The sequence below is a fragment of the Culex quinquefasciatus genome, chromosome 3 (genome assembly GCF_015732765.1).
Source record: "Culex quinquefasciatus strain JHB chromosome 3, VPISU_Cqui_1.0_pri_paternal, whole genome shotgun sequence".
Lineage (NCBI taxonomy): Eukaryota > Metazoa > Arthropoda > Insecta > Diptera > Culicidae > Culex > Culex quinquefasciatus.
In genome coordinates this window covers 47789740-47802037 of record NC_051863.1, presented here as the reverse complement: position 1 = coordinate 47802037, position 12298 = coordinate 47789740, and the positions used below count along the sequence as shown (strand labels likewise).

General features: G+C 36.0%; 2 protein-coding genes across 11 annotated transcripts in view; one reads left to right on the top strand and one right to left on the bottom strand.

Moving 5' to 3' along the window:
- The window catches only part of LOC6052037 (GTPase-activating Rap/Ran-GAP domain-like protein 3), a 333316-nt gene that overhangs the window by 82857 nt on the left and 238161 nt on the right, over window positions 1-12298 (bottom strand). For 9 of the 10 annotated variants that reach the window (XM_038264587.1, XM_038264585.1, XM_038264586.1 and 6 more), the window contains one exon: window positions 4101-4170. The exons of the other annotated variant lie outside the window; for it this stretch is intronic. In XM_038264587.1, the coding sequence (XP_038120515.1) occupies window positions 4101-4170 (70 nt within the window). The remainder of the gene's footprint in view (window positions 1-4100; window positions 4171-12298) is intronic. 10 annotated transcript variants of the gene reach the window in all.
- LOC119770175 lies at window positions 8208-9107 on the top strand. The gene is made up of 3 exons (XM_038264606.1): window positions 8208-8293; window positions 8347-8545; window positions 8606-9107. The coding sequence occupies exons 2-3, from the start codon at window positions 8414-8416 to the stop codon at window positions 8855-8857; spliced, it is 384 nt and encodes a 127-aa protein (XP_038120534.1). The 5' UTR covers window positions 8208-8293; window positions 8347-8413; the 3' UTR covers window positions 8858-9107.

Here is a 12298-nt window from a genome sequence, read left to right as displayed (position 1 = left end):
CGAATATCTCGTCGACTTTCAGACACGCCAGGGAAACCACATTGAAATTCATGTCAACCAGATCATTCCGGCAAACTTGTCGTTATTTTGCACTTTCCCGAAATGGAGAACAAAGACAAGGCGTCCAGCGTTTTTTGGTTTGTTTCAGTCTTGCGTAACGCTTGCCTTAAATAGCTGCTGCTTCATTCATAGCCGATTATATCCGGACAATGATTACATAATTACAACGATTTTTGGGGCGAGTTTGCCTTTGCTTGCTCAACACAAAGAGAAAGAAAGCCTCAAATTATCGCGATGCCCCGGGGGATTGTACGGCTCCGCAGCGAAAGTCACGTGGTGTGTACTGAGCGACGATGACAGGTCCCATACCAGAAAAAGAACGGGCCAAATATCCGAGTTCGGAGTCCGAACTCAGGGAAATGTAAATTTTTATTCTGTGCGAATTTCGTTCTACGAAACTTAACAAACTGTTAAAAGTAGTATATCCAACTTGAAATAGTAGTTCATGCAACCAGTTGCAAAAAGAAGTTTTTTCCATCACGAGCCGTACATTTATCCAACGATGTTTACCGAGATGGATAAATACGACGAGTGCTGAAAAAATCATGTTTTGCTTTCAATTTTTTTTTAAACACAAAAAACGCTTTTTGAATGTAATTTTATATTAAAATCTAGAAAAAACTGAAAAATGCTACTTTGCGATACTAGTGCTGAAAAGTAAAACTTTCCAGCACCCGTCACAGTGCTTGTTTTGAAAGTCATTAATTTTCCATACTGTTATTTTTGGTAGAGAAAAGTAGGCCATTTCGTCGTTCGAGAATGAAAGGAAAAGTAAGTTGTTTCAAGACGGAATTGCAAAAAAAAATATTTCAAGTAAATATCAATAACATTATTCAGGGTTTCGTAGATATTTTGCAATTTTTTGAGATGAAATCTGCTGTGGTAGTTTCTAAAACATGTTATGATACTTTTTTTCTGTTTATTATTCTAGAAGTGCTCAAGTCCCGAGTGCACCGACAGCATTTATTCTCAGTGTACGCGTAAAGATTTTTGTTTTCATTTAAGGTAAACTGGGGTGATATTGGTAGTTTTGAAATTTTTGAAATTACCGCATCTGAGCAGTTCTCTACGAATTCGATCTTTTTTTTGAATTTTAATTTTTGTATTTTTTAATCCGGCTGAATCATTTTTGGTGCCTTCGGTATGCCAAAAGAAGCCATCTTGCATCATTAGTTTGTCCATATAATTTTCCATACAAATTTGGCAGCTGGCCATACAAAAATGATGCATGAAAATTCAAAAATCTGTATCTTTTGAAGGAATTTTTTGATCGATTTGGTGTCTTCGGCAAAGTTGTAGGTATGGATATGCACCACACTGAAAAATATGATACACGGTAAAAAAAAAGGTGATTTTTTATTGAACTTTTTGTCACTAAAACTTGATTTGCAAAAAAACACTTTTTTTATATGCTTTAGAGGACATCAAATTCCAACTTTTCAGAAATTTCCAGGTTGTGCAAAAAATCTTTGAGCGAGTTATGAATTTTTTAATCAATACTGATTTTTTCAAAACATCTGAAAATTGGTCGCAAATTGGTCAAAAAGTACTTTAGTGAAATTTTGATAAAGTGCACCGTTTTCAAGTAAAAGCCATTTTAAAGGTAACTTTTTTGAAAATAGTCGAAGTTTTTCATTTTTTTAAACTAGTGAGCACATGTTTGCCCACTTTCGAAAAAATATTTTTGAAAAGCTGAGAAAATTCTCTATATTAGGCTTTTTTGAACCTTGTTGATACGACCCTCAGTTAATAAGATATTGCCATGCAATGGTTTAAAAACATGAAAATTGATGTTTTCCAAGTCTCACCCAAACAACCCACCATTTTCTAACGTCGATATCTCAGCAACTAATGATTTGATTTACAATGTTAAAACATGACACATTCGTGAAATTTTCCGATCTTTTCGAAAAAAATATTAAAAAAAAATTTTAAACCAAGAATTACATTTTAAAAAGGCTAAATATTGAATATTTGGCCCTTTTGAAATGTTAGTCCTGATTAAAAATTTTTTTTTTCGAAAAGATCGGAAAATTTCACGAATGTTTCATAGTTTAACATTGTAAATCGGACCATTGGTTGCTGAGATATCGAAGTTAGAAAATGGTGGGTTGTTTGGGTGAGACTTGGAAAACATCAATTTTCATGTTTTTAAACCCTTGCATGGCAATATCTCAGCAACTGAGGGTCGTATCAACAAAGTTCAAAAAAGCAAAATATAGAGATTTTTCTCAGCTTTTCAAAAATATTTTTTTCAAAAGTGGGCAAACATGTGCACTAATTTTAAAAAATGAAAAACTTCGACTATTTTCAAAAAAGTCATCTAAAAATGGCTATAACTTGAAAACGGTGCACTTTATCAAAATTTCAGTAGAGTACTTTTTGGTTGTAAATTTGATTTTTCATCGAAAAATGAAGTTGAAAAAATTTTGCGACCAATATTTCGATTTTTTGAAAAAATCAGTATTGTTTAAAAAATTCATAACTCGGTTAAAGATTTTTTGCACAACCTGGAAATTTCTAAAAAAGTTGGCATTTGTTGTCCTCGAAAACATATCAAAAAATAAAAAAATAAAAATAATGTTTTTTTGCAAATCAAGTTTTAGTGACAAAAAGTTCAATAAAAAATCACCTTTTTTTTTACTGTGTAACATTTTGTTTCCATTGTAGTCCGTATCCATACCTACAACTTTGCCGTAGACACCAAATCGATCAAAAAATTCCTTCAAAAGATACAGATTTTTGAATTTTCATACAAATTTGTATGGAAAATTATATGGACAAACTAATGATGCAAAATGGCTTCTTTGGGCATACCGAAGGCACCAAAAAAGTATCCGTCGGATTAAAAAATACAAAAAAATAATCGAATGACCGAAATCTGAGAGAACAGCTTTTCTGAAAAGCGTTTTCATCTGAAACAAAGTCGTCGTTGTCTAGCTATCTTGTCGCAAGTGGGTTTTGGTGGTCAAATTGAGTTAAGCACGACATTTTGTGCAGCTCTGAATGCGTCACCTTTTGACCTTCACAGATCTCCAAAAATCGAATTCAATCCCTGGGATATTGAATGCTATTCAATATGACTGAAATTTCAATCATGTCGTGCTATCTTGACACAGTCTGAAAATGTATGTAAGTGTGACAACTGGCCAAAAGGAATTCAGTCAGAACGCGTTTGACACACGTACATGCCCGACTACAGTAAACATTTGTAATTATAACTCGGGCCTCGGACAACCGCATTCAACGAAGCTTCGGGACAATGCACAGAATGGTCAATCAAACAAAACGTGTTTTTAATTGTTTACATTTCGTTCTCTAGTTTTTGTTAATTAAAGGTCAAATATTAAAACGTGTTTTCACGGAACGTCAAAAAGCGACGTGCGACAAGATAGCACGACTACGTCGAGTTATGAATAGCATAATGAGAAGAGAGCATGTAAGTTTTTCTCATTTTTTTTTTACTTAAAGTTGTAGGAATTGTAATCGGTGAATGGGAAAGAATTAGGACCGAAACCAGTCTAATACTTAAGAATTGCCACTAACTATATTTACGAAAGTGTTGCAAAATATATCGAGAAGAAAACAAGTTCAAATCGGAAAACGGTCTGCATTCTCGGATTCTTTGAAAATTATCGACAGAAATTTGCACTAATTGTGCTGTTATCACAAAACAAGTCATATGACCTTGTAAACCAAATAGAAGCATGGAGAAGTAATCCAACCAAATCCGATTAACAAACTGCTAATACTGTCTCACCTTTTGGGTGGCGTTATGGTAAACAAACGAACGAAATCACTGCTCTGCTTTTGGTTAAATAAATTACAGTTTTGAGCAAGTTTATGGAACAAAAACTTTTTTTTTATTTAATTGAGCAACAGAACACCAACTCAAACAGGGACATTGTTACATTGTATGTCCATCCTGAGCAAACCTCTATCACTTAGTTACAACTGGAATAACAATGCAGGCTAATTAAGCTTTATGACATGGACGTTTGATCCATCTTCCTGTAACCTGAATGTTCAACCTAACCTACCTGATCCACTGAACCATAGTGACGCCGCGAGAAAACGCCTCTCCGCGAAATGAGCTCGGTGGCAGAGGTACTGGAAGGAAAATTCGAAAAAGAACAAAAAAAAACACAAAATTAGCATCTGTGCGTTTTGGCAGTTGAAGATAAGGGTTTTTTTTCGTTAGAAATATTCTTCGCCCACACAGGGCAACACTTTATGAAAAAGCATCACCAGCTGAAAAAAGAAGCTAGATTTAAGGCAGTGATAAATGGGATGAATTTGCTCTCGCCTTCTTTTCCGCTTATCTTTGCGCGAAAACCAACTCGTGCTTCTTTTAATTTTTTTTTTGGATGGCGATTATAGACATAATTGCTGCTTTATCGCTTCCAACTGTTGCTGCCCGCTGTTGAAGGAGGTTTTGGAAGCGTTGGCGTTTTATCAGTTTCAACTTTTGCGTATTATATATTGAAAATTATCGAGTCTGTTTTTCGCACTTTTTTTCGGGCATTTCGCCACACTGCATTTAAGAGGCAGTATTTGTAGATTCTGCTCGGTTTGTTCTAGAGGTCGTATCGAGGTGCTCCGATTTGGATGAAACTTTCAGCGTTTGTTTGTCTATGCATGAGATGAACTCATGCCAAATATGAGCCCTCTACGACAAAGGGAAGTGGGGTAAAACGGGCATTGAAGTTTGTGGTCCAAAACACATGAAAAATCTTAAAATTGCTCACATTTCCGTAAAACTTCATCAATTCCAACTCTCTAAGATGCATTCAAATGGTCTTTCGAAGCCCTTCAAAATGTGCTATAGACATCCAGGATTGGTTTAACTTTTTCTCATAGCTTTTGCAAATTACTGTTAAAAATGGATTTTTTTTAAACCTTAATATCTTTTTGCAACAGCCACCAACACCCATACTCCTATAGGTCAAAAGATAGGTAATTTCATGGATTATAAGCTTACGGTATTAACTTTTTGGCCAATCGCAGTTTTTCTCATAGTTTTACGATTTTTCTAGAACAAACATTTTACAACGTTAGTTTTTGCCCTGTAGGCCAAGAAGACGGCACTTTTTGGTCTCAATTTTGTCATATTCGGAATCCTCGGTCAATTTCACGTAAGTTAGAAGTATTGGAGTTGTAATTTTGATTTAAAAAATAATTAAATAAAACATTTTTGAAAAAATAAATAGATCTTATTTACCCTATGATCAATACGTCAAATGCTGTATCAAGTAGGCGAAAACTTGTTTACCCCTAATCCGACAAAATTCTAAATAATATTTTAATTAATTCTAAATGCCATTTTTTCCAATCAAATTCAAAATTCCAACACCTCAATCTAATAGAAATTTTCTGAGGATTCCGCATATGTCAAAATTGAGACCAAAAAGTGCCGCTATAGAGGCCTACAGGGTAGAAACTAACGTTGTAAAATGTTTGTTCTAGAAAAATCGTAAAACTATGAGAAAAACTGCGATTGGCCAAAAAGTTATTACCGTAGGCTTATAGTCCATGTAATTCCCTAACTTTTGACCTATAGAAGTATGGGTGTTGGAGGCTGTTGCAAAAAGTTATTAAGGTTTTAAAAAAATCAATTTTTAACAGTAATTTGCAAAAGCTATGAGAAAAAGTCAAACCAATCCTGGATGTCTATAGCACATTTTGAAGGGCTTCGAAAGACCATTCGAATGCATCTAAGAAAGATGGAATTGATGAAGTTTTACGGAAATGCGAGCAATTTTAAGATTTTTCATGTTTTTTGGACCTCAAACTTCAATGTCCGTTTTACCCCACTTCCCTTAGTCGTAGAGGGCTCATATTTGGCATGAGTTCATCTCATGCATAGACAAACAAACGCTAAAAGTTTCATCCAAATCGGAGCACCTCGAAACGACCTGTTTCACATCGGTGAAAAACTCGCTCTTAAATCGTAATTTAAGCAATTTGTACTAGACCACATTTTTGAATTTTTTTTTAAATATATTAAGGTTAGATCAAGAATGAATTTAGTATGGACTATGGAACTAGTATGGACGTTGCCACTGCCCCACCGTTTCAAGCCTTCAGACACCTAGTTTCGAGTAGGCATCTTGTAGTAGAGACCACCAAGGCCATGCTGTAGAGCGAACAATTTGATTTAAAAAAACGTTACTTAATCCACCATAAGGTGGCTGGTGCCTTCCTCGCATTCATGTTGTATTTTAGGTTGTATTTACAAATGAATTGAGGAGTTTTTTTTAATTTATTTTTTCATTTATTTTTTTATATTTATTGATTTTACTTGAACAGCAATTTTCAATTCTTTTTTTACCAACTCTCCAAAATAAAGAAGAAAAGTCTCATGAGTTATATATTTCATTAAAAAGTTCGTGTAAATCTTTGTCGAGACAAAATGATGCAGCAACATAAATAATTAATACAGATTTTTTCCAGAAGAGACGCAGACACTGCTTAAGCAATGTGGCAACCGGGCGATACGCATGCAAGGGGTGTGGCTGTCAATCCCCCGCGTGGACCAAAATCCCTACGCATGCTGCGCGACTCTCGCGCGTAAGCAAAAAGATCCGGCCTTTGAGGTTATGCAAAAATCACCCTTTTTTGTAGCTACAAAAAAACTTTATCTTGGCATAACTTTAAAAGTACTTCATTAAACAGAATAAAATTTAATAGGGTCTTAGGGGACCCCAAAACGAACAGAATAAGGCGGATCCGGCCAAAATCGGTTCAGCCAGTTCTGAGATAATCGTGTGGAAAAAAAATCATGTCTACACACATCCCCACAGACATTTGTTCAGAATTTGATTCTGAGTCGATAGGTATACGTGAAGGCATATCTAGGAGTCGTATTTAAGAAGTTCATTTTTCGAGTGATTTTATAGCCTTGCCTCAGTGAGGTGAGGAAGGCAAAAACCACCCACTGTTGTAAAATGACCCCACAAAATTCTATCCAAATATAACAAATATAATCGATGACAGAAGTTCTGAAGAATTGCTCAATTATTATTCACAGTTAGGCTCATTGTTTTTCCCCAAGACATCCTCTTTTATTATTTAACTAGTTCCGTTTCTAGTCTGATCCTTAGCTCCATTATGGCGTCTATTCAACAAAGTTATGAATTAATAAGTTTTTCCCACGTTCAGTAATCGAATGTTTAATGACCATCTGGCAGTCATGATTGTTTAACGAGAGATTACTGAGAACAAAATAGAAGCCATGATATTGGTTAGCCAATTTATTGACTATTGAAATTAATTTGATGGCCCAGATGTAAACTACAAAAGCAAACAGTGTAACTTGACACTCAAGGAGGTTAAGATACGGTTTGTTACAGCAATGGAATATTTTCGACGGTTCAAGCCACGGTTTCCCAAGTTTAACATCGATTCGGACTACTTTTGGTTGGTGAACAAAGTTCATGAACTGTTCGGTAAGTGATGTCTCGCAGAGTTGAATATAAATTAGTTTAAATTTGATGATATTTCCTATCATTTCAGAAATATCTGTTCCGATATCTACGAATCGCTACGTACGACTTTCATGGTTTATTTTAAAGATTTTTTCCTATCTTCAGTACATCTATTTGATGATTCAGCTGTTTCGTCTAATCTCCCGTTCCTCCAGCAGCGTAGAGGAATTCATGGCCAGTTTTAATCTGTGCCTTACCCTGACGGCATCACTTGCTCGATTATTTTGCCTAGCCTTCCATCGTCAAACTATGCTGACACTGCAGCAGTACATCAATTCGAAAAATTGCCAACGTGACGACAGCTGGGCATTCGAACTTCGGAAAACAACATATGAAAGAAATGTAAAGTTCTTCGCAAGATTTCAATTGTATGCCTTTTGTAACTCAGCCTTTTGGTGTTTCACCGAATTTCGCAAGGTTGAGGCGTTTCAGATTCCCTTCGTGCTGGATTGGATGCCGCCAACGCTCAAGCATTGCGTAGAGATATTCAATTCGTTTGTAGGAATCGTGTGGAGTTTTGTATGCTTTCTCAACTTTACCCAGTTTGCAACCATTTTAAACAGTCTCCGTACTGAGTTGGCGATTATCGTGAAACAGTTTGAAAACATATTTTTCCTTTCCGTTTCAAAGTATGCCCTTGATCCAACAGAAATCGCCAACTTGAATCTGCAAGAGAAGGAGTTTTTCTGGGAAGAATTGGATTCCAATTTGAAGCTTGCAATATTCCATCACTCAAAGTTTGTCAAGTTAGTAATTAGGTCTGTCTTTCGCTTGATATTATATTACATACTATTTTCAGACATTATCAACAGCTCAGAGCAGTTTCAAGCACCAACTTCTTCATTCTTTTGTCATCAGCAACGGTGATGATCACCGCAAACGTTTACTTGAACCTCATACAGCCCTCTCTAGGTAAAATCCCTCTTTTCATAGTTGCTGTCCAGTTCATGCTGGAAGTAGTCGTGTGCTGTACGATGTTCGAGAGGCTAGAACAAGAAGTACGTCACCTTAAAATACCTCCTCAAGTGCTTCAAAAAATCTAACCATGATCTTTTCAGAACGACAAAATCGCTCGCCACGTCTATGGCATCGATTGGCTGCACGTGGCGGGAAAAACAACAAGTGCTGCCCAGCGCCGAGCCCGCAAATCGATTTGGCAGAATGCTCTGCTGGTGCAACGCCAGGTTCACGGCGGCGGGTTGAAGGCAAAGGCCGGCGGAATGTTCGAGCTGAAACGGGAAACGTCACTGAGGCTGATCAACCTGGTTTACTCCATGCTTACGTTTTTGCTGAAGGCGCACGGGAAGTAGGATTAGTTGAAGGAGTAGCCGTTCAATAAGACATAATTCAACATGACTACATATGTTACGTCATCCTAAATCTAAACCAAACTCCTCTGCAGTTTTATCATGAGAAAGAACTCTCCACTCCTGGTCAAGTTAATTTGAACCGCTCAGTTTGGCTTTAAATGATTGAAATTTGAAGCTGCACCACACATCAAAAAATCCGATTTTGAGAAATGGTGTTTTAATGTTTGACTTTGAATAAATAAAAACGAGAGCACGCAATGCAAACAATAACAAACAAGTTTTTTTTTTTTGCTGACCGTTCTGTGCTTTGTCCCGAAAAGGAGTGGCCGTGGCTGGCTGGTTACGGTGTTCGCTTTGTAAGCGAATGGTCCTGGGTTCGGTTCTCATCTGATCCAAACGAGAAAGTATAGGAAATATAAATGTTGAAACTCTGAACATGAACGAAAAATCAAACTCGCTCGAGTCGGGGTTCGATCCCCCGTCCTTTGGATTAGTAAGCAAAAATGCTAACCACTAGGCCATCGCGACTTGGTGAGATATAACTGGAATTACGAATACTGTTACTACCAGCTATATACGCGCTGGGTCCTTGTCCACATGACAAGGGTTCGGAAGTTCTAAATAACCATGGCTCGTTATTTAAATTGTTACCGTCATCTACCGCGAATCGGGACTACAGTCTGAATAGGGACAGCAGTGTTTAGAGCATTTAATGGTTTTGAATTTGGAAATGGATGTACACATTTTGTTGGTCTGAACCAACCAGAAAAATCAAAATATTGTGCTCCTAGGGGAAATTCTCATATGTTTGGTAGGTTAAGCACTCACTCCTTACTCCATCCAATTTGTTGATTTTCACTATTTAAACAACTTATTTTGCAAAACTTACCAATTTGCCCCATGTGTCCCGATTCGCCCCAGTTGACGGTATGTTTAAGGTGGCAAAACACTGGAATGTTATGTTCTTGTGTATGTTATGTTCTTGTGTAACAATGACACTCGTGGAATAAAATTTAATTTTTTTGAACATTACAAACCCCTTTCTGGCTTAAATATTGTAAAAAAAATCAGATGATAATGGTGAAATTAGGTTTCGAGCCATACAAAAATTAAAAGCTTGTTTTGGAAATTATGATGTTGGTTCATCAGGCCTGAAAAGTTAAATTAATGTTCAATACTAATATTGTGCGTAACCTTGGGCAAAAACGAGTAAGATTATTACTGAAAGTTATAGCTGTATAATGGAATCAGCAATGAATTAATCTTCGTCAAACAAGTTAGGGGAAGTGAGGGTAAGATAGCCAGGTGAAATAAGTCGGTCACTCCCCTGTTTCACTAGGTTAACTTATATAAGTTACCAAACCAGTTAGAAATATTGTGGAAAATAAGGCATATTGAACCAATTTTTGCAAAAAATATTGTAAAATTAGTTCAAAATTAACAAAAAAGCTTTCAACCAGAATCTGAATGTAATTAACATGCGGGCCTACCAAAATATTCGTGAACTTTGCTTAATTTTTTAATGTTTCAATCGTTTTGTCTGATATAGTTCAATCCAAGTTCAATCACAATACTGAAAAAAGTAATTTTGCAACAAATCGTCAAATTATTGAACTTTTATTGCTATAAATTCTTCGCAAACTATTTTTTTATCCGATTCATTTTTTTTCAGTTTAACTTAAGCTAATTAAAACAATTAAAAAAGTAAGGTTTGTTATGACTATTCCCACATTTTACCATCCTACCCCCACATTCCCTACACCCACAGTTCGGCAGAGTCATCCGAGAGAATAAAGAACATGATCTGGTAGTATAAAGGTACTGTGAACGGACACAGAGGATAAATCCTGAGATTGGCGGTTATTCTCATGGGTTCATTTTCAAAACAGTTCATCAACCAAAAAAAAGTGTTGATATCGAGACCCGAGCCCATGACCTTTCACATATCGAACCGCGCCTTTGTCGTATCGGCCACCAATGTTCGATGACTATGAGATGGTCATTTGGCAATTTAAGCTATTCAATGGGATGAACTGTTTCAATGAACAAATGAACACGTGGTGCACCCGCGAGAGGTTTATTCTACCATTTAATTTTGGTAGAGCTATTCTCTCGGCTTTCTACTGTGGGTGTACATCTTAGCTATTTTATTAGACTTCAAACAGCGATTTTTATCATTTTTGCATTTCAGATTCAACTGAAGCTTTGTGACTATTTTTTCAATAACCAAAGAGGCCATTTTGCGTCATCATTTCGTCCGTTTAAGTGCAATTTTGGCAGCTGTTCATACAAAAATGCTTTCAAAATAAATAAAAAAAATGGAATTTGGCAGCACGAAAAATTAAAGTATTCATTCATGCATATGTTTGTGATGACAAGAAGCCATTTTTGGGGTTCTGATTAAATGATTGATTAAAAAAAATTACTTAACCGACAACTGTACACGGTGGGTAAGAAGGGGATTATTATGCAACTTGCATGCACCTCGGAAATTCCTTCTGGAGGTTGTTGGGGGGACTATTCTGAGTCAGAAAAATCGATTCCCAAAATATTCTGTCGGTGAAAACTGATTTTATCTCGATTTGAAGTTAAAAACCTAATAAATCACCAAAAACCTCAAAAATATGTCTATGTCTCGGTCTAACTCTGAACAAAGATGTACATTTTCATCAAGATATCAATTCTTAGTTCTCAAAATATATTTCTGACATAGTACAACTTAAATCGATCCATTACTTGAGTCCCAGCGTCATCAGGAGGTGTAAAATAGCGTTACTTAAAAAAAATATTTTCCATTTGCTTTGGTAAATAAACTGTCATGTCTGAATTCAAAAACTAATGTTTTAGCATTGTTCCAAACAAGATGAAGAACAATTTTGCAGAAAAAAGTATGACATTTTATCCATTTTCGGTAAAGTTATGTCTATTTTAGTGGGAAAATTGGTGCCAATTTTCAAAATTCTTCGATATTTAACTCATTCCTGTTATAAACAGCTACTATGATCATACTCAGCAGGATGTAACAAAAGTTACATTTTGGTGGTTATTCAGGGGCTGGTTACGGTGGCCATACAGAGCTCAAATCCCAAATATGAGCTTGATTGAACTTAACAGGAGCTGGCGCTTTGCATTTGAATTTTTAATGGAAATAACTCGTAAACAACATTTTTTCAAAAATGTTGATTTTTGGTCACTTTGGCCACTGAAGCGTTTATTTTCAACATTATTGGCGTGTAGGCCAGATTCTTGCGCATGTTTTGGTATATATATAACATTGAATTGAAGCACTCTGGAGCTCTGTACAGGCCTTCAAAGTTTTGAAATTTTTCAAAAAAACGTCTCAGCTTAAAAGATAGGCGTCGAGCCATTTCATTTTTTTTCAAAATTTCAATGTTATGTATACCAAAACATGTGCAATAATCTGGCCTACACGCCAATGAT

Excerpts from the sequence above, each read along its gene's own strand:
- LOC119770175 (XM_038264606.1), top strand. The coding sequence starts at position 8,414 with ATGATCACCGCAAACGTTTACTTGAACCTCATACAGCCCTCTCTAGGT. Across the intron at positions 8,546-8,605 it reads TCGAGAGGCTAGAACAAGAA|AACGACAAAATCGCTCGCCA; the intron begins GTACGTCACCTT and ends TGATCTTTTCAG.